The following is a 26,359-nucleotide window of genomic DNA, read 5'->3' on the forward strand; positions in this document are numbered from 1 at the left end:
CACCTACAATACTAGTTTCTGGAACTCAAACATAGACTTACATTTGACTTTATTTACTAGTACAGTGGACCCTTGACTTACAGACGGCTTGACTTACAGACTTTTTGAGTTACAGACTTCTCTGGCTGCAAAATTTAGGTTTGACTTGCAGACTGAGATTTGACTTACAGACCAGAAAAAAAACAAAATGGAACAAAAACGGCCTGTTACGGGATTAATCGGTTTTCAATGCACTGTAGGTCAATGGAGATTTGACTTACAGACTTTTTGACTTGAGAACCGCCTTCCAATAAAGTTCTCAAGTCAAGACCCCACTGTACCATGACTGCACTAATATTTATTTTATTATTAGCACAGAAGCCTACCCATTTCTTTCTAGCTATTTGACTCAGAAACAATTCCATTTTCTTGTATTTTTTCACAAGAAATCACATTACCAAAGACAAGGTAGATATGTTGCTTTACTGATTGTATATTGTGTGGCCCCGAGGTACAGTGGTGCAGGGCTATCTATACTAAGACATTTTGAAACTGAGTGCCTGTCTTACCAAATTCAAAGTACAGGTGGTCAGCAAAAGTTATGCAAGCGCCAGCCCCTGCACCTGAATCTCAAGGTCAGTGTACAACCACATAATAAATAGGGAAATTACTTTAAATAGCATGGACAAGTTTCTAAACCTATTAATAGTCTGTAATTTAGTTTAGATCCAAAGTTTCTTTAGTGATACTGCTGTATATCATTTAACGATTATCTATTCTGCTAGAATACTGACAGAAGAGAAAATCTTTTTTTTTTTTGCTTGAGTCTGAGTTTTGAGGCAACATGAGGTAAACATTGTTACTGTACTTTACAATATTTTTGAGTTTTTCCCTACAAGTGCTTTCTTTCTCTTTCTGCAGCTTCTTTGGTACTCCAAGTCCACTGAGTGAGAGTTTTTCCAGAGAGAGCGTGCTTCATGAAAGCAGCTAGAAAATGCTATGCAGCTATTTCTTCTTTAATGTGTCCTCTGCCATCAGGAAAAAGTAGTGATGGATAAACAAGGGAGGTTTACAGTGGAGAATGTTTTCTTAAGGTCTCCCTAAAATTTAGTGAATGAGGAAAGTGGGATCTATGATAAGAATTTAAATCCAGAAGTTTTCTGAGGCCAGCCCCTTACAGAAATAGCTCCGCTGTTTCTTCACTGGTGCCCAGTGCCAACCGACATTAAAATTTCAGCTATTTCTCCATTAATTACTGTAAAAACAAGCAAAGAATTTCAAGGCTACATCCTGTGCCTTTGAAGACGAGCATATTTGCTTAGAAATGAGGCATGTGATGTTCAGTGAGGTTTTTCTCTCAGGTATCTCTACAGGATGTCCGCTTAAAAGCAGTTACCGAATCCTCCAGTTTTCTTAAACAACCAAAGCTTTGTGCATTTCCCAAACCGGGGTAAGAGACAAGTGGAACAGCGTCAAGCGACAACACAGAGACGGAACGTGAGGCCCTCCGTGTTGGGACTACAACTCCCAGCATCCCCCACGATTTAGGATGGGAATTAACATTTGGAAGTCACCCATCCCTGTGCCCCAAATTCGGACTAAACGCGAGGCTCTCATGACCGCCCGCTGTTTTTGGCTAACGAGAAACGAAGAGGGCTCCGGTTTCCGACGGAAAACGAACCTCGCCGCACAGAAGGGGCGGGGCTACTCGCGGCGCGCGCCCCCCCCGTGAGCCCTAGAACGAGGGAGTGGGCGGGGCGCATGAATTCCACTTGCGCAGTGCCCGACAAGAGTGCGCTTACTCGTCCTGAGGCGCCTGCGCAGTCCAGTGGCGAGCTTTTAAGTTCCAGCGGGGTGCGTGAGGGAGAAGTTTCCCCGCTCCGCTGCTGAGGACAATTAGCGATGGAGGGAGGGGCGGCCGCCCGGTGGCTGCGGCTGCGGCGCCGCCGCTTCTTCTGGCCGCTTTGTCTGCTTTGTCTCTTCTTGCTGTGGGACTGCCCGGAGACGGTCGCGAAGGAGCCTGTGCCGCCTTCGCCGGCTCCCGTTCTGTGTAAGCAAGGAGCGGCCCCGTCGGGTGTTTGGGACGCGGAGGGGCGGGTGGGGTGGGGTGGCGTGGCCGGGGCTCTGCTTGCCTCCTTCCGTCGCGGTCCCCGGCCTTTTTGAGCGAACGACCCCCGCCTCACCCCGGTCCTCTGCTAGGCCTCTGAGAGAGGGAGCCTACCTTCGTGGCTTTCCTCCCCACCCAGCCAGCCGGGCCCTTCACAGGCAAAGTTGGTGCCTCTCCCTCCCACGATGATGTTACCTCACTTTTTTCCTTTTTTTAAAAAAAAAGGCATCTTCTGGTACCTTTTAAAAACAGCATCAGTGTTTTTACTGAGGCGTTAAGCTTCCCTCGTTACATCTTTCGGTCAACCCTCTTTCCTTCAAACAATAGTGGTCCTTCTGCCCAGTTTCGTGCCACTCTAACCTTGAGCCTCATCCCGAACCAGTAATTTATTTATTTATTTATTTATTTATTGTAATTATATCCCGCCTATCTGGTCAAACGACCACTCTAGATGCACCTGTCTGGCTTCTTCCCTTGTGTACCACATCCCCAAACTCCGCGCCAGGCACTAGATTCCCAGAAACAGGGTGGATTGGGTCTAAATTTATTTAAATCATGATTCAGTTTTTTAAAAACAATTTTTGACGATTTACATAAAAATCATTTTTATTTAAATTACTATTTTTTAAAAAAAATCATTGATTTTTATCCACCCTGACCAGAACTAAATAACTTGGAAGTGTGTCTCCTCCTGGTTCTCATGTGACCCCGATTAGTAGTTTAGGTAATCTGGGTCTTGATTACTATAAGCCTTTTCTAGTAAGGTTCTCAGGATTGTTTCCTGCCCTCTCTTCTCCATACCCCGTGCAAGTGTTTTATTGCTAGTTGTATGAGATACTGCTTTAGTAAAAGTTGTTATTGCAGGTAGCTGATTTATAAGCAGCACTTCCTGCAAAAATAAAATGCCTTCCCTAAAGCAAAGAAAACCCAGTGAGTTAAGTATCTGGTTACAGAGGTTGGATGTTTGAATCCCCTCTGTGCCTCTTGCAAGTAGACCCAGCCTATGTGACCTTGGGCAAGCTGCACAGTCCCAGGGTGCCCCCAGAAGAAAGGAATGGTAAGTTACCTCTGATTACTCTCTGAAAAAGCCTGAAAAGGGCCACTGTAAGTCAGAATTGACCTGACAGCACACTATTTATTATTAAAGCAAAGAAAGCAAAACCAGGTATGCGGTTTAAAAAAATGTATGACTTGACTTTTCTGATTTCTTTCTTAAGGCTTAAAATGGCGACAAGAAATCCAACATTGCATCTGGGCCAGGGAAGGAATTGTTACCCTTTATTCCCAGCTTGCCAGTCCTCTCCATACTGTTTTTCTGATTTTTTTTCCAAGGCCCTTATTAGGCATTTTGGGATAAAAACATATTTCAATCTTGTTTGTTATCTAAAGATGTCAGTGAGTGATGACTTACATTTCTAATGATAGGTAGAATAGAGAACTTTAGTAGATCTTGAGAAATATCTTCAATTTGGGGCGTCTAGGGGAAAAGAAAAACATAGCTCTTCACTTGTGGCAAGGTGTCTAGTTGAAAAATTAGATACTGCTTTGATTTTATGGGTTTATCGTTACCCAAAAAGATATTTGATAACATTGTGTAGAATGTCACAAAACAAATGGTTGTGCAATGATATCCTATCACTTCATCATAGCGGGCATTTCAGTACTCTTTGTGCATATCCGATCATATGTATTTCAGCATGCATGAAAACTTTCATTACAAAGCTGTCTTTGATGCTGCTATCAAATATGCCTTGGTACGAAATGATTATATTTTGTTTGGGTTCTGTAAACCTACGACCCAGCACCTAAATTCTCAGAAAGATGGTGGATGTGTGGATGTGTTTAATGGCTTGCTGATGCATTGCACTGCTAGTTAAGGGAACTGATAGAAAGGAAGAATGTTTTGGGGACTTACACTTGCTGACGTATTCTAAAAAATATAAATTTTTTTAGATTGACATGTTAATTGATCCAAAATGTTTACATGCATCCAGATGTCAGAAAGGTTATTTAAAAGTTTGCATTTAAATCTTCTTAATTTTTTATACAAAACATTACTCTTTTCCAGCGTGCACTGATTTTACCAAAAAGACATGTGAAGAGTGTGTAAAAAACACAAAAGTAAGTTTTGCTGGTTTTGTATTTTGTTTGGAAAACTTTGGCATTATTCTGTAAACAGTGCTAATATCTTTTGAGCTAAGTGATTTAATGCACAATGTAGAGGAAGATAGAAATGTTTGGCAGGCAGCTATGTTACAATAGAAAAGAGGAAATTGTTATAGAAAATCAACTGTACAAGAAATTTTCTAGAAAGGTGTAATGTGTGCTCTTTATTTTTGTATTTTTAAAAAAGCCACCACCAAAACAAAGAATGTTAGGCTGTAGAAATGAGCCATCAAAAACAATTTGAAGTTGTTCATTTACTTAAATAATGCAGATTTCTGTATTTAAAGCAGGTGTCCTTATTAAAATTTCTTAAATGTGTGCTTTATATTAATCTGTTATTATAAATCCTGTATGAAGTTATTTTTAGTCCCTCTTCAAATGCCAGGCTGATTCTGCTTAGTAACAGCTCTTGAATGTTTTCCTTGATTTGGTTATTGTGGTTTGGTTACAGAGACCTTATTTTTTTAAAACCCTTGATCTCAGAAGAATAGTATCCTTTTGTGCTGATCAGCTGTATCTTACTTCCAAGAATAGATTGTGTCAGATTAGTATCTAACTGAATATTTGCTTTTGGATACTAACCATTTGAGTAAAGGATCATTGATACTTTTGCTTCCTTCACAGCTTTAGGTTCAGCAAGAGTTAAACTTCTGAAGAGAGCTTGGAGGGAGTTCCCAGGGGGAGGCAGGAAAAAAAGTAAGGTCAGGAATAGGAGAAGAAAAGGGTAAGGGTGGTATTTCACTGATGAAAGAAAGACAAAGGATCAATTGCTGCCACCCTTTTTCTCATGTCCTGATAGGCTATTTACACCAACATCCAACTAGTCCAAATGATGTGGATTAGTGTCTCAAATGAGATAGTAATTACCCTTTTTATGCAATACAAAGATAATGAATTAACTGAAACTTAATTACTGAACAATTTAGTGTGTGCTAATACAGTGTCAAATAAAAAGTCAATGTGAGAGATAAGAAATAGTATTAAACACATTAGAAATAGTTGGTAGAACATTTCCTTTAAAACTTCTTGTAGTGAAGAAAACTTGAAAATAAATAGTATCTAATAGATCAGCAAAACAGTGAAAAAGAGGTTCTTAATATAGAGTTTCTCAGTGTTTATGCTTCCACTTGAGAATGGTTTTAGTGGTACAAAGCAAGTTATTGTTTTGACCAGTATAGTTTGCAACTTGGATTATGGCAAGAGTTTTACGCATAGGAGTATTAAAGGCCAAAATATCAGCCGTAATCCTATTCTGAGCAGAAAGGTGATTACTTAAGCATTTCTCTGCTTTAAAAAGACTTCTGTTATGCCAGCTGATAGCACAACCCATGTAAAAAGCAGTGTGAGACCAGATATGGAAAGGGGAACCTATTGGACTGGGGAAATGCTTGCATGATCATCCTTTCACAGTTACTTAATATTGCCTTTAAAAATGGAATAGGTTTGGATAGGATTAGTCTTCTCTCTGAAATTTCAAAATATCTAATCCCAGTCTGGTGAATAAGTGGAAATTTGCTGCCTGATATTAGTTGGAAATTAAAAATGGGGTAAGCTTTTCAAGAATGAAGGTGTAAGTGCTCAGCAACCACTAAAACGAATTATTTATCACTCCTCTTTAGTGTCTTTGGTGCAGTGAAAATTCCACTTGTATGGACTACCCTGTAAGCAAACTCATTCCATCATCCTCATTTTGTGAACTCACAGAGACTTACTGGGGAATCTGCTGGGGTAGGTACTGGTTGTGGATGTGTTAACTACATGTTTACTTCTATGTCAAGCAATAGCATGATGGGTGTGTTTCATGTGCAAGATATCTTTGTGATTTTACTGGTAAACAGTATTTGCTTTTGTGTAAACCATTAGCTTTATGTAGGTAGTCATAAACTGTACAACCATTTTCCACACTATAATGAGTTATGTGGGGATTTTGTAGTTTAAAGCTCCATCTTGTGGTTGTTTAGGGATACATCAGTGATGTTTAACATAATCATTATTTTAGTATAATCATGCATTCTCCTGTGATTCTCCTTATAATCATCCCATTGTTATGTGATTCTCGTTGTGCGCAGGCGTGGAATGCCTTAAGACTGATAACCACACGACGCCTCTATGGCCAAATTCTTATCTTATGCTAATTTTGCTTGTTTTGCGTGCTTAATAAAAACGTCTGGGGTGAAGAAGGTAGCCATCTTCTTCTTCTCTACCGGTACCTGAATACTAACAAGATAAAGTCTGCAGTGTCTTTTTTATCAGAGAGTTCTCTCATCAACTGTTGCCAGGCAGGCCTGGTAATAGTTCCCTGGCTATTTTCCCACAGAGTTATTGAATTAATTTCCTAGAGTTTTCATATTAACAACACAATTTTTCTATGATGGGTTTTCTTCTGAATGATTTACTTCTGGTGTCTGATACTCGGCATAAAGAAACCCAATTTTTTGCTTTGTTGTGAGCCTAAGAACCATGCTTCTTATACAGTGGTGCCTCGCATAGCGAGGTTAATCCGTTCCAGATTAACCTTCGCTATAGCGAAACATCGCTAAACGGAATTTAAAAAGCCATAGAAACGCATTGAACTTTGTTCAATGCGTTCCTATGGCTTGAAAACTCACCGTTCAGCGATGTTTCTTCATAGCGCCGCCATTTTCGCGCCCTCGTTAAGCGAGGGCAGGGCGCGAAAATGCGGCGCGGACCTTCCGGCGGCCATTTTGGAACCGCCGATCAGCTGTTCTCCCCGGCTTCGTTATGCGAAGATCGCTAATCGAATCGCTTAGCGATCTTCGCAAAGCGAAAAAACCCCATAGGGGCCATCGCTGAGCGAATGCTCCAGCGATGGCCCAGAGTGCCTCATTAAGCGATTTCATCGCTCAGCGAGGCACTCGTTAAGCGAGGCACCACTGTATTACAACCCTGATTCTGTCTTGTTTGAACTTGAGTCTGTTCACAAAATCCAGTCATTATCTGAAAAGGGGAATGAGTTCTACAAGAAGTTCTGTCTTCTCCCCAGTTTAAATATTCTCTCCCTCCATCTTTTCCGATGCTGCTATCATTAGATCAAAAGTGTCTGTTTTAGATTAACGTTGGCTTGCCTTGTTGACTAAGTGTGCAAACCTGGGCTTAATCTTAATTGATAAGCAACAACAAGATAAATATTGTTTGGGTTCAGACATTATGACAAGAGGTGCTTAATCTAAAATGGAAACAAATAGTAACATTTCTATCCTTATACCACAGAAGAGGAAGAAAAATGGGTTTTTGTGCCTGTAAGCCTGAGGCTCAATGCAAAACATTTCCATCACAATAAAACATGGTTCATCATGGTACTTTTCAAACACAGGCAATGCATCTAAATGTTACCTTGTTTATAAGGAGAAAACTCATATAACAGTGGATCAGTTCACGTGTGTAAGGATTTTCATGGCACACAAAAACTGATCTGTCATGTTGCTTGAGTTCTTTGTTAAATTTCTTTGTAGATATAGCTTATTCAGGAGACATCTCACATATACATTTAAGTGTATGCGTCTATGTATTCTGCATGTATACATAGCTATTGTGTGTGTGTGTGTGTGTGTGTGTGTATGCATATGCAGTAGTACCTTGGTTTACAAAATTAATCTGTCATCCAGGATGTTACGTAATGCAGAAATTATGTAAACTGGAACACCAATTGCGGTAGCAATGGGGGCGGCACTAGAAACCTCCACGTGCGATGATGTGTCCTTTTCATACAGGGGAAAAAACGTAAACCGAGGCATTATTTCTTATGGATTTCGGCTCATAAACCAAAAATTACATAGGCTGAGGTACTGCTCTCTCTATTTCTCTGTCTCTCTGTATGTGTCATATGTCATGTGTGTACTGTTGGAATTGGACCTTCGGTTTAGGAAAAATGTTGATGATCTGTTGTGTTAGGGTGAAATGAAATTTACTGTCACCTGGTCTGAAACTGAGATATCAGGATTGAAATCAGTGCAATTTTGGGGGCCATATGAATTGAAAAAGCATGTGAGCTTTCATAAGTGTTGTTGATCTGCAGTCAGATTGCATTGGATGTTTCAGATGCTTTGTTCACTGGAATCCCACCATGTGTAGATTTAGAATATGGTCAGGTAACAAAAAAAGGGAGTTTGTCTTAACACTTGTTTTCTGTGGCAAAATGTGACATATGCATTACAGCAATTGTATCAGCTGTCTTGAATTAACTCAGAGCATTAGAATTGCTATAATGAAAAGTGACAGTGTGTTGGCCCAGCTTTATCTGTGGGTTCATTATAGATTTCTGTTCCTTCATTCCTTCTAAGAAATCAAATCATACACATTTTTATCTGTCGAAAAAGAACAGAAACGGGAGTTCCTGTCCTGCTTTATTTGTTTTCAGTGCCTTTCTGTTACCTTGTTTTAAAATGTAGCACAACCTTGTGAGAGCCATTGTGAAGGAGCAGGATTCAGTGGTGAATGGACTAGGATTTAGGAGACTTGGGTTCAAATCCTTGTTTAACTATGGGAATACATTGGGGAGCGACACTGTTAAAAGTACTCTTTAAATATTTACATACCTTGAAAACTGTTAAGATCACCTTGAGACTGGTACAGCTTAACAGCACATAACAGTATACTTGCAGAAATTCTGTAGGCCCAGGATTTCAGCTGTGCTAGGCTATGCACAAAAAAACTCACCGTTCTGCGAAAATCCTCCATGCGGCCGCCATTTTCACTGTCCGGCAAGCGAGGAAAGGGCGCGAAAACACTGCCATTTTCTTTACCCGGCAGCCATTTTGGAACCGCCGATCAGCTGTTCTTAAAACATCGCTATGCGAAAATCAGTAAGCGAAACACTTACCAATCATCGCAAAGCGATGTTTTACCATCTAAAACATCGTTATGCGATCGCTTTTTGCAGTCGCAAAAAACACATCGCTATGCAGATTCGTCTTTAAACGAATCGCTCGTTATGTGGGGCACCATTGTATTCTTTTGATTTCCAGTTGGATGGTGTGTCTGGTAAGTTGTATATTCCTTCACATTTTGGTTACATTTACAGACAGCTGTGTAAGTAAGACATGTACTATTGGTACAGGGTGGCATGATAAGTTAGGTTTCACTATAAAATTTTCTCTGTCATTAAGAAGACTGCCAGTGAATGTAAGTTTCTCATCTAGGAACTTCCCTGTGTGTTTGCATCCCCCCCCTTGTATCATTGTAACATTGAATATACTAAAGTTTTGATTTCAATTTTTGCAGTCAACTTTGAGGCCATTCTCATCACCATAGGTGTGGTAGCAGGTGTTCTTCTACTTCTTATAATATGCTGCTGCTGCTACTGCTGCAGAAGACGTAATCCTAGCAGGTAAAAAATATTTCATAGTACCTTTAATATTTTTTTCTGACTTCAATTCCTTTAATAATACTGTACTTAAAATTAAGGTTTAAACCAATTGTACTTCTTAAACACATGATTGAAAATGATGCCCTATAGTGCCAAGCTCTTTCTATTTACAAAAAAAGGATATGGGATCTCAGTCAGGATTGAGAGTTTAATTGCTTTCAACTCAACTGTATTCTTTATCATCTCTTCAATTTATTATTGTCCCAATTTAAAAAACACATTGAAATCAGGGCAATTAGAAACTTTCAGTAGAATTTTCATTTAGAAAACAGTGCTAGGGTTGAATTTGAAATCTTCTTCATGTAAAGTATGGATTTTGTCACTGAGCTGCTATCTGTTCCAAAAAATGGTTTCAGAATGCATTTAAAAGTCCTTAAACATAGCTACATTCTAGGCTAGGGTAACCTGTTAATGAAAATTACATAGGTTGGCTGAGACCTGGGATTGAATCCAGACTGACTGTGAGATCCGTAATTACAAAGATTGGATCCAGGGTGGAGATGGGGGTATTTGTATATGTATATGAATATCCATGCACAGCTGGAGTTAATGAGGGTCTGGCCCCTGGGGCTGGACCATCCACTCACGTATGCAGCGGTGGCGGCCTTACTCATCCTTCCAATCACTCCTAGAGCCCTGCTCTCTTCCTGCTCGGCTAGTGACTCGGCAGCCGTGCACGGAGACTTTTCCGCCCTCCCATTACCAGGAGTGGCTAACCAAGCAGGAAGAGAGCATGGCTCTGCAAGTGATTGGAAGGATGAGCGAGGCCGCTGATGGACGTGTGAGTGGATGGTCCCGCCCAGAGGCCAGAACCTCATTAAATCCAGCTGCAAGGGGACATTTGTATACGAATACCTCCCATCAGTAATCCAGAGCTAGGAATACATCAGTTAAAATCAGTGGAGCTTCAGTTAGTCATGACTGACTTAGGCATCACAGAGTTTTTCATTGGGTCTATCTCAAGTATGACTGCATCTGGATCCAACCCAGTGTTTTTGCATGCCATGTGAGGAAAAACTATGAGAAAGCAAAATTATTCAATTTTCTCTGAAATGGTACAGAGCAGCATGAGTAACATCTGGCATTCCAGATGATCCTGGACTGAAGCTCCCATCATGGGTCACTATTTCCTTTGTTGGTGACAGTTGGAGGAGTTCCAGCGTCACAGCATTAGGAATACGACAAATTACACACCCCAGGAAAAATCTTGCAACACTTTCACCTCAGTTTTGTTTTACACTTCCACTGATAATTCTGGAATTTAGATTCAGGCACATGGTCCACTTTCACATTGTCTGGAAGCCTGTTGATTTAACTATGTGGGCATAAATGGCTATTATGTCATCAGTCCACAAGGTTATTTTTAAAATACAATTGAATTTAAAGTTTTGTATCTCTCCTCCCCGCCCCCCAATTACGAGGCTACCTAGTGATTCCTTTTCACCTTTGGGGGCCTTGGGAAGTTTTTAATATCTGAAAACCACTTTCAGCTGTCCCAATCCCAGTGGTAGTGATCGGATGGTGATTTTTGGATATTAAATACTCCCATTAATTTTTTTAAAATATTATTCTGTCTGTTAATAGGACAGTAAGAACCATTTGCAAGATCTTAGTAGTAACATAAAGTAAGCATAGGAGTTCATGCTAGTGGTTTGAATCCAGAAGAGCTGTCTGCTATTTTCATTAATAACAAATTTTATATTTTGCTATAGTGAACTGTTGCACCTGCATGGAAGGCAAGCTGAGAGGTTGTGCTCTGATGCATGACAGCTCTAGTTTTAAAATAATAGCTAATGTTTACTTAGAGTTTGCCAAATAGCATTCCAAGAGGAAGTGGCACCACATGGTGTGCAGTCTCCCTGTGAACTATGCCCTTTCTTTTTCTTTGCTCCTGTTGTGTGCAAAACACATTCATGTGTTACATATTGAACTTTATAACTCTCCTTGCTGAGAGGTACAAGGGATTCTGTCCTTTTTTAAATCTCTGCATGAAATACACAGTTGTTTTTTGCCTTTGGCTGCTCTCCTGTATGATTGTGGCTTGCTAGACAGTAAGACAGCCCACTGAAAGTACAGAAAACTTTTTATATTCTTGAGATAAGAAATGTGATGTGTCTTTTCCTAGTTGTGATATATCCAGGTAGGGGTTAATCTAAGTATTTCTCTTTGAGACTGGTGAGTTTCAATTTAAAGTCATTATTTGCACAATACTTTATTAGATTGTGGCAATAAATAGGAAATCAGATCCTGATACTTAAAAGTCTAGAGTATGGTTGAATCAAATAAGTCTGAATGTCTGATTGTATAATTGAATTGTATTTATTAGAGGTGTGTAGATTTGTTCTTCTGTATTACAACTCCCAGAAATCTCCAGGCGACATATTCAGTGTCCATGCTGGTTGAGGAGTTCTAGGAGGAGTTGTCCAAAACCTAAAATTTGCACATCTGTCATAATTATAGTATTTGAATTAAATGGTAGAGTGCTGAATATATTCATTCACCTGCATTCACAGGTGCTAGCCACTGCTTTTTACTGCATAGAAAATATGCAAATACAGGTATTAATGTATTTCAGCATGGAAACATTAACAAATTTCAGTATAATTCTATTAAGGAACTCTTTAATTACATTCTTTACTATACCACAAGATGCCCCCCAAAGTGCCATACAATCAACATTCATCCAAGTTATAGCTACTCAGTGTGTTTTGTGCAATTTAACAACCTGTCATTGACTTGGGTCCGCGATACAATATGTCCACTTTCAGGCAGGAGCTCTTGGGAATTGTGTCAAGGAGATGATATTTTCCTTTTGTTTAAGTAAATGCCATAAATACTCCTGAGAAGCTTACTTGGCACATATGTCAAACATAATTTTGTTGGAAGATGCTGATTACACACACTTTCAGACCCTGGTGATATGAATCTTATAAAGTTCAGTTTTGTTGGTTTAAAGCTGAAGTGGTTCAACTTAAAAGGGAGTAAGTTAAGAAAATATGCTTTACATGTGTACATAGAGTCCTTTATAAGGTGGCTTTTGCCGTAAGATTCATGAGGGTAAGATCAACAATATATTTAGAGCTTTCAAAGGAATGAGATGCCTGTTATTTATCTGAGTCCGGTAATGCACTTGCTTTTGGAAAAAAAAGTTAAGAGTTTTTGCATACCTTTTTGATGGCTAACAGTAGCTTCTTGTGATGGAACATCAATCTTCTGAGTCTTGTTGAGGAGGCTGATGTTTTTCTTGAAGATTTCAGTCAGTATCCACGCACAACTAGATAAGAAATTATATAAAGTCTTTTTCTATCACTTTTAACTTCACATGGAAAATGTTGTTAAATTTGGATTTAAAAGAAAGTGGATCACAAAATATATTAATTCTAGCATCATCTACATAACATACCCTTCACACGTAACAGGTTTTAAATGTATACCAAAGCCAGTTTCCTCAAAACATAGAAGTGTGCACTTGGTGGATGGCATGAAACCTGTCCTTCTCCTTCCGTTATGTTATTGCATCTTGTAGCATTAAAGAATATTATTGATTCAATCTGTGATCAATTAAGAAACTGCTACAGAGCACAGGCTACAGAGGACAGCCAGCTGGTCTTGTCAAGCTGTGTTCTGTGCTGGTCAGTAGAGGAATGGTTTGTGAACAAGGAAGCCTACTTTCCATTTTGTATGTGAATTGGGTAAACCCGTGTTTAACATTTTGAGGTTTGTGTTTTAGCCTTGAAAGTAAATGACAAATGGAGGAAATATCCAACCAAAGTTCAATATAAACTCAGTGGCAAAGCTAGGTTTCTCAAATATATTTGTCACTTCTGTTTCAACCCATTAAAGGTAATTTCATGATACCTGGTCTGGTTCTTCTGTAACATCTATATCATGTCATGTCCACTGGATGTCACTGTTTTTTTTTTTCCTCCTTGAAATATTTCTACAGGCTTTTCAGTTTTACAGGGTAAATTGGTTTGATAAATCAATTATAATTATTCTGTTCAATTGAAAGAACCCAAATGTTTCAGAACTGTTTGTCTGGTCCATATTTTGTACTCTTCTGTGTGAATTTAACTAAGATTAAATATTCTGTTGTCTTGGTCAGTAACAGAAAGGTAACCAGTAACAGAAAGGTAACCAGTCCTATATTATTAATTCATTCTTTTTTATGCCTTCTATACAGAAAGTAAAGCAAAATTCATAAAAACACATCCTATAATATAAAGAACAGGAAAAAAATCAAAAACAGGCAGCAAGAAACTGTCAGTTGGCGAAGAAGAACCCTTCCTCCTCCTCCACACATTGACTCAGTAGAGGAGAACCTCCCCAAGGGCTTCCTTGATGAGCTCTATTTTTGTTCTATGGAGGGAGGGCACCTAGTGTAATTTCTGTGGCAGTCCGTTCCACAAGAAAGGTAACATAGCACAGAAGGCCCAGCTTCTGGTTGTTGTTTTCTGGGCCTCACAAGGTGTTAATATTCATAGGCACATGGTATAAAGAGATCTATATTATGCTCTCCTTCTGTAATCAGATGTCCTCAAAGTATTTTAGACTTCCGTCAGCCCTGCTACCATAGCTAGTGGTCAGGGGTTATAGTCCAAACTCCTTGGAGAACCTAAAGATACAGTGGTGCCTTGCTTAACGATTACTTTGTTAAACAACAAATCTGCTTTACGATGAGGTTTTTGTGATCGCAGTTCGCTTGACGATTATCAGTTCCCTGCTTTGGGAACTGATGTTTCGCTAGACAATGATTCTAAAACAGCTGATCGGCAGCACTAAAATGGCCGCCCGCTGTGCAAACTGGCTCCCCGCTGAGCTTTAGGATGGATTCCTCGCTTTACAGGCACCAGAAAATGGCCGCCCTATGGAGGATCTTCGCAAAAGGAGCAGGTATTTCCCCCATTGGAATACATTGAATGTTTTTCAATGCATTTCAATGGTTTTTTTGAAATTCACTTGACAACGATTTTGCTAAACAGCGATTTCAACGGAACAGATTATCGTCATCGAGCGAGGCACCACTGTACGTAGGTTATCTGGGGGTTTTTTATAGTGTGAGTGAAAGAAGTCCACATTTTATGTAGAATCTCAAACTTTATTTATATCCCACCTATCTGGCCTTGTGACCACTCTAGTGGTCCTCCTAGTAATGCTCTGTTCTACAAGATAATATAAAGATTAATCAGTATAGTAGAATGAATTATGACTTTTAACAGGGTTTGTTAATACTGGTATCGTATATAAGGCAGTAGAAAATAATATTTGTAATTAACTGATTAGAGAATTTAAAATGCTATAAATTTGAGTGTATTGATAAAAAATTCTGATACAATTCCAAATACCTGCTAGAGACTTTTTAAACTGTTATGATTGAAAGCCCTTTACGCAAATATATCAGGCATTCCACTACTTCAGCTTAAAAAAAGTGTTTGCTTTTTCTTAGGAGACTAGCTGAAGAAGAAGAAAGATTTATCAAAGATCGGGAAGAAAAAAGAATGCAGTCCCTTCAGCGGTATGTGTAAACACTTTGATTGTGTTATTGTACTCATAGCTTGTGGAGACAAGTTACAGTATGTAGATAACTGGAGGCTTGCACTGTGGTTATACAGTAAATACAGCTCATACTGGTTTTTAACCCCTAAATCTAGGTAGAGACTTGCCCTGAAAATACTGATCTAGGATTTGGGGACCAATTTCTTGATGTAGCAGGCTTCTCCTGGACATGGAGCATAAAAGATGCAGCAATACTAAACAGCTGCAGATAGCAAAGTGTTGTATCCTGGTACTGCTCCATTTTGCTATTGGCATCTATGCTGGGTCTCTGAAGCTGGAATCCAATTCTGCTACACATTGGTAGTTGTAATGTTTTTCATAAAACATAGCATAAGCAAATCCTGTTTTGCATATTTTATTGTTTAATTATTCTTTTTACCAGGTGGTGCTTGAAGTCACAATTTTATAAAGCATGGTAAAGATATTAAATTAATAAAAATACAGAGCCAACCCCAATTTGAAAGGTAATCTGTTAGGAAAGTGTCACAGGAGGTTCCTTTCAGAACAGACTTGGTTGGCTGGTGGTTTCAGCAATACTAACTTTTTTACTCCCTCCCTAGTGCCTAACACAAGGAAGGGGGATCCTAAACTTAATTTTGTCCAACTTCCCGGTACTTGCAAAGAATCCTGACCGTTGTGATGGTCCATAAAATTTGCTTAAGATCCTGGCTGTTGTCCAAGCAAAGAGCTACTGCCCTGACAGCTCTTCAGTGGAAGTGGGATAGTACAGGAAGGCAACTCTGGATCTGGCAGAACTAACAAAGAAGAGGATGAAATGGGGAAATGGAAGGTGGGCGGCGGGGGGGGAGTTAAAAAGCTGTAGCAATCATAGGGGCTTTGCTTCTATGGAAAATTAATGTGATGGTCTTACTTCTTTTTTTATATCTACTTTCTCTTGGATTGTAATGCATAATGCATTTTTTTCCAGTCTGTGGACCACTGTTTTGTTGTCCATATTTGTTGGCATATTCTTGGTAGGACTTTGAATTGACCAATTTCTGTAATTTAAAATGGCTCTTTTGATATTCCTATTATTCCTAGTGATTTACTTGTCCCTATGTGCAATTGAAGTATTACATTAAAGTGTCTGAGCCCATTTCTGTCATTTTTTATTTTGGTACTACCCCTTCATGGTCTATATCACATAGATTCTTGGTCTTCTCTGTGCGGAAAGAATACCACATGTCCATTGTCTGCTTCTAGTCATACAGTTTGATTGGCTGTTCACTTGATGCACAATTATCTGTCAGATTTCCTAAACTAAAGCATGTATTTGTGATAAACAAAGTTGTTTGTTCTAAGTTTTTTCTTTCCAGAATAAAACATTTTGTAATCATTTGGTTAAAAATGTCCTATTCCAACCCACTTTAGTTTGTTCTCATCATGTTTAAATATAATACAATTTCAAGCTTGCCTAAATTTATACTTCTTGCATTCTATGTTTGGATTACATATATCATGCAACATTTCTTCCTTTTGCTTCTGGGACACCAGCAACTAGCTGTTATTTTGACTTTAATCCAGTTGCTGTATAAGTAACAGCACTGTTTTTCCTTATATTTTTTACACCTGGCTATCAAGAGAAACATTTATTTTGTAGCATGAGAGCTGTGTTCCACTTATTGGTGTGCTTGTGATCCAACAAGTAGGCAGACATTGTCAGTACTTGTTTTGCATTTTGTTTAGAGTTTGGTTTTTAAACTTTTGTTACTATGTTTGTAACTTTTACAGAAAACATGAAAGAAAAGCCAAGCACGATGAGATACGCAAGAAATATGGTATGTATAATTCAATAATTTGCATTTGAAGTTTTCATTTCAACATCTAGCCCAAGTAGCTGTTTTCTAATATGGGCTGCATGGAAATCCAGCAAACACTATATTGGTGGTTGTACATCTTAATCAGCTTGGTTTATATGGTTGCCATTCTACAGCATATCTGAAAGTGTGAGGTCAAAGCAGCTTCCCCACTTCACCAGGCTAGCTACTTGTCAAATGACAATATTATTAAGGTGTCTCTCTGCACTGTGGGTAGAGAAGCACCAGAAGGTTCTGGAGCCATTTTTCAGTCCTAGGATACTCTGGTAGCTGCAGTAATCCCTCCAAATAATGGAACATTTCTATTTAAAAAATACAGAAGTGTTCAGAGTTATTTGGTAAAATAAAGTAGGAGTGGACTCATGCCTTGGTTTTAGAAGAACATCTCTGCACCTCATTGGCACATTGGTTAAACTACTGTACCACAGCCAAAACTTTCCTCATGGCCCGGGGTTCAGTCTCAGGAGCTGGCTGAAGGTTGACTCAGCCTTCCATCCTTCTGAGGTCGATAAAATGAGTACCCATCTATCTGGGGTTGCAATGTGTCTCCTGCGTAATTAACTTATAAACAGCCCAGAGTATGTGGTATGTAAGCAGAACACTTTTCTTTTTAATGTGTGTTCCTCCTTTTTAAAGTAAAAGCTTCTTTCGTTGGAGTTTTCCCTTAGGGGGCTTCAGGTTCCACAAATATAACTGGAAAGGTGCATGTTTCCTGGCTTCTTTAATTTCATAAGAAATTGCCATACATTTGTCTCCACCTTGGCTAACACGGGTTGAAGACTTAATATTTTTTTAATGAAGGTTGAGTTATCAGATACTAACTGGATTGTATCCCCCAGTGCTCCTCTGCTTTATACAGTATGAATACACAGCAGTTAGATTAGAAATGGAAGCAACGTATTTTAAAACTTTAAATAATACACATTTAATTGAGATACTTTGTCAAAATTAACAGTAAAGTGCTACTAATTTTCAAATTACTTTAAATATAAGGCCAAGGTCACTGTTCCTTCTGCTATGTGTTTAACAGGATATCTTTGTTGAATATCTGTCTGGCTAGTACATCATTTCAAATCACATTTAATGATGATTTAGTACTTGAAAAATTCAGAGCACTAGACTGTATTGTTTTTGGTAGTTTGGCAGAGTAGATTCCCCCTTAAAACAGAGGAAGGTTAATGAAAAAGAGTGGCAAATGGATTAACTCATTGCTAAATTAAAATGATCATATCTGAAATGTCAGCCCAAATCCATTACTTGTTTGTTCTTAAAGAAATGTTCACCCCCATTTCACCCTGTAGCTTTTGTTGCCCCATTTAAATGGTAATTGTGCATCTACAATATAGTGCCAGGTGTCACTCATTCTGGCCATAGTCCATTGAGAGCACTGCAAGCAATAGAGCTTTAATAAGTAGGAGTACTCCATTGGAATGGTTTCTTTGTTGCAGGATTTGTCTCTCTTTTTTTCATGTGTTCTTGTATGAATGCACTTTGATTACTCAGATTATATGTTTATTGCTAAATGAGTTTGAGTTTCACTGTGGTAACTTTAAATAAAAATAGATGTACATTTAGTACAGTTTTGTGTGCTATGTGAGTAAAACAACCACAGCATTTTGTGCTAGGCCTTGTTTAGATTTCAAAAACCTGATCATGGAGTAGGGATGAGCATTGAATATATAGGGGCGCAGTGATGACTGAAGCCTATTGTGACTGGTAGGGCAGGCTAGACAGTGGAGAAGCCAAAGTCATCAGCAGGAGATAAAATACAGTCTTTTTTTGTCTTTTTCTTTCTCCGTTGCAGGCTCACTGCAATTAAAACTCTTTAACATTTAACTAACAGAAGAATGTTATTTATGTTGGCTCAATAGGCTTCCACAGTATCTTACTTGGTTATATGCTGACCAAAAAATTTGACCTTTGCCATCTTCTGTAGTATGAGAAGTAGCAGGCATAGTTGCAGCATGTTGCCACTGTCATGGGTTTAGATTATAAAGATGCATGCTGCATAGGCACATTGCCATTGGAACCTGGTTATTCTCAGGTTACAGATCTTCAATATTAATATGGCCCAGTATGATCAACTTGAAATAGTCACACTAATTTAACCAGTTTTTAATTAGAAACTGTAACTGGAAACAGTGCCACAGGCATATATCACCAATATAATAATAGATATATTATCTATTATGTAAAAAGAGCTGAGCAAAGGGCAATAACATAACCATTATTTTTTTATTCAGTTGCTAGGAATTGTGCCTAGGAATTCTCTTTAGGAAGAACTTTCTACAGAAAGTCCAAAGCAACTAACACATTCAGTGATCACTTACCTAACATTGAAAGGCAAGGTCAGTGAAGATGGGCCTTGATCATTCTTTACAGTTCGCATGTGCAATAGAAGTACTTTAGCTCCATCATGCTAGGCCATATAGGATATGAAAAGTTAACTCCAGCACTTTTGAGTTGCGTTTGGAAACAGACTTATCTTGATGCAGTGCAAATTCTGGATGAAAGATTACATACAGTGGTGACGATTACCTCTTTAGATGATGATATTGCTTGACGATGAGTATTTTGCGATTGCTATAACGATCGCAAAACGATGTTTGTATGGGGAAAATCTGCTTGATGATGATCGGTTCCCTGCTTCAGAAACCGATTTTTCGCTAAACGATTATCTAAAAACAGCTGATCGGCGGCTCTCAAAATGGCTCCCGGCTGTTTTGCTGACCTCATTTCGCAAGACAGGGAGCAGAAAATGGCCGCCGTATTTCCCTCATTGGAATGTATTGACTGGTTTTCAATGCATTCCAATGGGTTTTTTGTTTGTTTTTTTTTGGTTGACGACGATTTCGCTGTACAGCGATTTTGCTGAAATGGATTATCGTCGTTAAGCGGGGCACCACTGTATTTCAGTTCAGCTGTGGCTGCAGATCCCTGCCCTGAGTGGATAATTCAGATGAATGGTGATTACTAGATGCAGACCCCCATTGTCTTCGGGGCTTCATCCTCTTTCTTCCTTGTAGGCCTGTAGCATCTCTCAGTACCATCAAGTGGAATCAGCTGAGCCTGAGCATATATGCTCTTTTACTTATGAATCTACTACTTTTAGTGTTGAAATTGATCACCTGCAAGATAGAGTAGATCCATATAATATTATGCATAAATAAATTTATCAAATCATCCACTGAGAATTTCACATACCATGATAGGTATTCTGATTTCTAGAGGGGAGCACATTTGAAAAGAAGCACTTACTTCACTTGGTTCCTGTCAGCGAACAGAGAAAGTATAGGCAGTGATTTGTTCTTGTGATGTTCTATTAAGAATTTTAGCTGCTTGTCAGAGTTTGATGTGTCTGTGTTTTGGAATGTTTTGTTATTTGGCAACCAAGTTTGGGTTGTAAACAGCCTACCTTGCAGAGAATCAGCTGGGTTCTGCTGATTCCAAGCAAGCTACCTGCTGAAGGGCAGGCAAATGATCTATGATACATTAACAAGGAACAGTCTTCATGTGCTAATCATTGATTCTGCAGCTGCTAAACTGCGGTACAGAAATTAGCATGATCTCCCAAGCTTTAAATTGTGCTTACCTGTCATTCATCTCCATCTCCAAGAACTGCATGAATTCATACTACTTTGCCTTTTTAGATGGGTACTGGCCAAATTGGAAATGGATTTTGTGAAGCGCAGATGAGCTTTTTTTTTTTTAGGTGCAGAACATGAAATCTGTTCTGATAGGTAAAGGTTCCCCTTGACATTTAGTCTAGTCGTTTCCGACTCTAGGGAGCGGCGCTCATCCCCGTCTCCAAGCCGTAGAGCCAGCGTTTGTCCGTAGACAGTTTCTGTGGTCACATGGCCAGCACAATTAGACACAGACCGTTGTTACCTTCCCACCGTGGTGGTACCTATTTATCTACTTGCATTTTTACATGCTTTCAAATTGCTAGGTTGGCAGGAGCTGGGACAAGCGATGGGAGCTCACTCCGTCGTGTGGATTCGATCTTACAATGGCTGGTCTTCTGACCTTGCAGCACAGAGGCTTCTGCAGTTTAACCCGCAGTGCCACCACATCCCCTTTTATTCTGATAGCAGCATGTTAAAAACACCAACATTCATTAACTAAACCCTTGGGAGGCCAGGATATCACTTTTTTTGGCAGTTCACAGCTTCATCTAATGCTGTAGCCCCTCAAAGCTATTTGATATGCACCATTATGGCCAATATCCTGCTTGGTTTTTCCACATGCACAACAGCTCTTTGTGCAGTCATCATTTTTCTGTCATTTGCACAAGAAGGAATTCTCTAAACTCTTATGCAAGTATGTCATGATCCCCACATTAGCCCCTGCTTGTTTCACCAAACTAAGAGCTCACGCTACGTGTCTTTCAGCTGCCACCAGCTGATTACATCAACTTTGTTTAATATTAATAATAGAGGTCCAGGCAATGTGTCATTTTTAAAAGAACCAGATAGAAATTTTTTATTGTTACAGGTGTTGACAGAACAAGCACATGTTTACATGTTAACTCTTAAACAAAGATTCTCCTTTATCCACCACTCTCTTGTCCAAACTCCCAAAACTCTCTAAACTCCCAGTCTCCTCAACTAAAACTCCCCCCTCCTGCTGAGTCTCTTATATCTCGTGATTCCGCCCCTCCATCACTCCCATTGGTCTATGCAAATATCAGATTAATATTTATGACCTGGGTGGATGCCACAAAGAAAAATTCCCATTATGTCAAATGAGAGGAGCTCAGTCTTGCATAATAACTGCAAGCTGGAAATTGGAGAGGCAGATGTCAAATGCTTTAGCTGTGGAGCTGTTACCATCCATGTTTGCAAACAGGATATTCTGACCTCTACATTCTCAGCCTTATATTTTAGTTGGGAAGTGAGGGTGTGAAATGGACAGTCCCTTTGTCTTCTCCAACTATGCAGTTCTCACATGTGTACAGACTGTGATGTCTCTGATTTTGTTTTGAGATAAAACAAATCTGAAATACTATGATCGTAGGCATATATTTCAGTCATTTTCTGTGGAAGTCTATTGTCAACATAAAATGACCAAGGGTAGAGCTATTTACTTTGCGCTGGATTGTGTGGAGAAATTTGGTATCCAAGAGTGTGGAATTAGTTTCCAAGGAACATCTGGTTTTGTATAGGGATACACCGAGGAGGAACTAACAAGTGGTGATGGTGAATTTGTTGTAACAATGCAGTATGTAGCATGAGGTGTTGCTATTGCCTATAATATTTGAGCGTTTGCCTGTGTATCAAAGTCTCTTCCAAAAATAGGCAGTAAGCCAGTGTGGCAGTGTTGATAGATTGCTGGACTAGGACTTAGGAGACTGGGTTCAAATCCCTGCGTGCCCATGGAATCTCACTGGGGAGCAGCAGTGGCAAACCATTCCTTCAACATCTCAAGATACCTAAAAAGCCCATCTAGGGCTGCCTCAAGCTGGAAGCAACTTGGTGAATCAGAACAGCATCTTTAAAAAGAGGGTATGTTTGTTTGATGGACAAACATAAGCCGCACAGCATAATAAATTTTATTTAATGACTGTGATCATTGCCCCTAAGAAGTTATATTCCATTTAAAGCTTGAGTCACAGTCACTTTTGACTTCCCTGGTCAGTGTCAGCAATTAAATCATACTTTGTTGAATTATTCTGACATTGTTGTCTAGTTGTATTTTCTGTATATACTGGTGTAATTTCTGCTCATTCAACAACACACTGAAATTCTGAGAAGCTATCTTTGTGTAGAATACATTTTGCAGTATGGCTCACCCTATTTTGCCTCTTATTTTAAAAAGATATCTACTACCTGTTTTTGTTGACCTTATTTTTGGAGTCCATCATGTGACATTTGCCTCACCCCAGTCAAATATCATATATTGTTATTTGTTAATTCTTTGTCTTCTTAAATTTGTGATAAGGCAGTCTAGTAATGTAAGGACCTCATAACAGTGTTTCCTGTGTTGTGCTGTGTTTTCTTTTCTAATGCATGGATACACTTCTGTTTCTGCATGTTTGAGGATATCACAAATCATTTCTATGATGGAACTCTCAATTGCTAACTTGTGAGTGGGAAGGACAGAAAGTAATTGATGAAGCTTCTTTGGATCTGTGAGATGCTCTGCCTTCATTAGATTTTGTGATGGATAATGAATGACTTGGTCCTTGGGTCAACATGAAAGGTCACTTGAAGGTTTCCCAGCATGAACTGACAGCTGTGATGTATTGTGAAAATATGGTTTCTAACTCCTTCTGCAGTTTGGTGCAGTTTCTTGTGCTTTCTTTTAGAATGTTGTGATAGCACAAATCCTTAAAATAGGGTTAGCTGTGTTTTGTAGAATATCAGTACCTTTATGATACTAGATGTAAGTCATGGTATCTTTGTTCTGTTTGCAGTTCTGTCAGATTGATGCATGGATGCAACAATAAGGGTGTCCTGCCTTAAATAGATATTGATGCTGCATCTGCATATTTGAGCTTCCAAGGTGAACAAAAGCACTTCAAATATTTGCTTTAATATTATCTTGCTCTTTTCCCCAGGTCTTCTCCAGGATTCTGACCATCCATACAGCAGATACGAGAATGAATGAAAACAGACAGTGCTTTGTCCTGTTTAAAAAAATGTGAAGGTTGCTTTCTTGTTTAATTTTTAGGTCTCCAAATATGTTTATAAATTCATAATAGAATATGTTGTTTGTTTTCTTTCTTCTGCTTTATTTGTCTTTACAATTCTAATATGGAATGCATTTTTTTAGAGTTTTCTTTAACATAATGTTATTTGGGGTACATAAAACGATCAGGTGATTTCCTCCTAAAATTATAAGGATTTATAAAACATCATCTTTCCCATGTTGCTAAATAAAAACACTCTCAAAATCTGTAGTTTAGTACATGTTGGCAAATATATGACACTACAGATGTGTGGTAGCAAGTGATGACAAATTACAGCTTGCCAAACCTTCAAGACTGCTAATAGAATATGAGGGGTGGAAAAGAAAGAAAAATGACAATGTGCAATGGCTTCCTTGACTCTGAAGAAAGGCCAGATGGCTCCTGGTGTTGTGGAGCTAGTCGGTTATTTTCCTGCACCATTTTATCTCAAGTATCTAGTTTCTTAATTGTTGCATACTTGTCCTTGCTGTTCTATAATAGAATTTGCCCATTCCACTAGGTTTTCCTCTGTCACACATCACATTCCACTATATCTTCTATCAGTATGCAGTGTTTGAGCAAACAAAATCACTGTAGCTTATGGAGAGACTGCCCTGACAGCATAGGCTTGGAGAATTGTCAAGCCGAGGGTCCTACGTTGTGTTTATAACTGGCTTAATATTTTCATGATTATGGATATTCAGTAATGCTTGGATGTGTTACATTTCCCCCTGAGAAATCACTGTGAAAAACTCTAGGGAATACATAGGATTTGGAAAATTGTAGTACTGCCTTTTCACATATTTAATTACATTAATCATTTGGGTTATGCTTTTACCTGGTATCTGGTTAGTTCAGAACACATTCCTGAAATGTTTGTTTGCACGTAAGGTCTGTCTATAAAAAGGCTGGAGAGGACAGACAGTTGAGATCCAGATTCTAACAAAAAGTTTGGAGGCCATCTAAGGACATAGTGAAGGCAATTGGCTTATATGATATCAGTCGACATAATTTTGGTGTTAGCATCACAAGCTGCAGCTAAGTCATGAGATATTTGAACTGTATCTTGCTTGTGCACCTGCTTACATTGCAGAAGTGTTTACTTTTTTAAAAATCCAGGAACAATGTCCCAATCAGGGCAGACGTCCAGTGAGGACTCCATAACCACAGAATATGGGATGAACAATTTCAACAGATGTGGGTCTAACTTTCATACATCTGTGGACTCAGTCTAGACTGCATCTGTACATTTTTCACAAAGCAAGGTTATGATAGTTTGCTTTACAGGGGAATTGTACTTCCTAGAGGGTTTCTATAACATGAATCTCATTATCCACTCCCCCATCATTTACCCCATACACCACTTGGGAGGTATCCAGGAACTCTACATGGTGCAAAAACACAGTCTGGGAACACATGGAATCAGAGGTGACAGATCTGTGTCTTTGGAAACTAGCTCCCACAGCTCTCGAGGCTGCTGTTGCTGTCTTGAGACTGTTAAGGATTATGCTCTAAAAATGTAAATTTCACCTCTACATGCAGTCTGTATATTACCCACCCATTACGTAAAATGGTCATTGGAAAAGGAAAAAAAGGGGAAGGAGAATTCCCTGGTAGGAGAGTGGAGCTCTGAACAGGTGCATTCTTCTCATTGGCAGAAGGATACACCGTGACTTGTCGAACTCACTGTTTCTGTCTATCTAATAAAGACATTTATTTTCTCGTATTAAACATCTAAAGTTATCTGGCAAACCTTTTTGAAAATGAACACATGAAGGAGCGTATCCTAACTCATCAATATAGTTTAGTTTTGCATTTTCTTTTAATTCACAGAGTAACCCTGAGTAAGAAGCTACCTGATGGCACATAACAATATTCTATGCATACTACTATATAATTTATTGATAAAGTTGCATTTTGTAGCTTTTCATTCTAGATACTTATGGAAGGTTTGAACATCATCTGGAGCAATTTATTAGGAATGTGCCCTTCCAATAGCTGTCCTTAATTTATATGCACTTAAATATATGGTATATGCAAAGTTGTATCCAGTTGGTGTTATTCTGTTAGCGGAAAGTTCTTTCACTTCCTGGAGGTTTCTGTCAGTGGAATGGAAGGGGGGCAGTTTATGGTGGTACTGGCCTTTCCTGTGTCCTCCCAGTTTACTCTGGAGACTTAGGGGAAAAAAAGATGGAAAGCAATGTCACTTCCTTCTGCATGCTGCCAACAGAAAACTGCTGGATGAAAGAAACTTCTGTCAGACTAATAATTGTTTGCTAAATCCCTTGTCAAAGTGTGGAAAATGTACTGTCTTGAACGTCAGACTCCCCCAGGCAGTATGACCAGTCCCATAGTGCCTGAGGATTTCTAGGACTTGCCATCCCAAGAAAGTCACTTTTCTAGATTTTGCACAAGGAAACTTGTTTTATCATTGTTTCAGAAGTTTCATATATTTAACATGGATATTGTATTGGTTGAAAATATGATTTGTAAATATGTTGTAATTCATTTTAACTGGTTGTTTTCATTGTTTTCTATCTGTCTTGTTTTTATGTTTTTTCTGTCTTGTGCGTTATATTTTACTATGTTGGTACTATTGCTCACCGCCTTGAGCATTACTTGTTGGAAAGGCATAATGCAAGTTTAGCAAATAAATAAACAAAATTAAAAGCCTGTAA

General features: G+C 38.9%; 1 protein-coding gene across 1 annotated transcript; it reads left to right on the forward strand.

The window, feature by feature from the left end:
• Nucleotides 1-1,771: 1,771 nt before the first annotated feature.
• PTTG1IP2 (PTTG1IP family member 2) lies at nucleotides 1,772-26,359 on the forward strand. The gene is made up of 7 exons (XM_020785157.3): nucleotides 1,772-2,029; nucleotides 4,155-4,207; nucleotides 5,872-5,980; nucleotides 9,494-9,599; nucleotides 15,085-15,153; nucleotides 16,926-16,972; nucleotides 23,571-26,359. The coding sequence occupies exons 1-7, from the start codon at nucleotides 1,882-1,884 to the stop codon at nucleotides 23,618-23,620; spliced, it is 582 nt and encodes a 193-aa protein (XP_020640816.3). The 5' UTR covers nucleotides 1,772-1,881; the 3' UTR covers nucleotides 23,621-26,359.

Source organism: Pogona vitticeps, chromosome 6 (genome assembly GCF_051106095.1).
Source record: "Pogona vitticeps strain Pit_001003342236 chromosome 6, PviZW2.1, whole genome shotgun sequence".
Taxonomy (NCBI): Eukaryota; Metazoa; Chordata; class Lepidosauria; order Squamata; family Agamidae; genus Pogona; species Pogona vitticeps.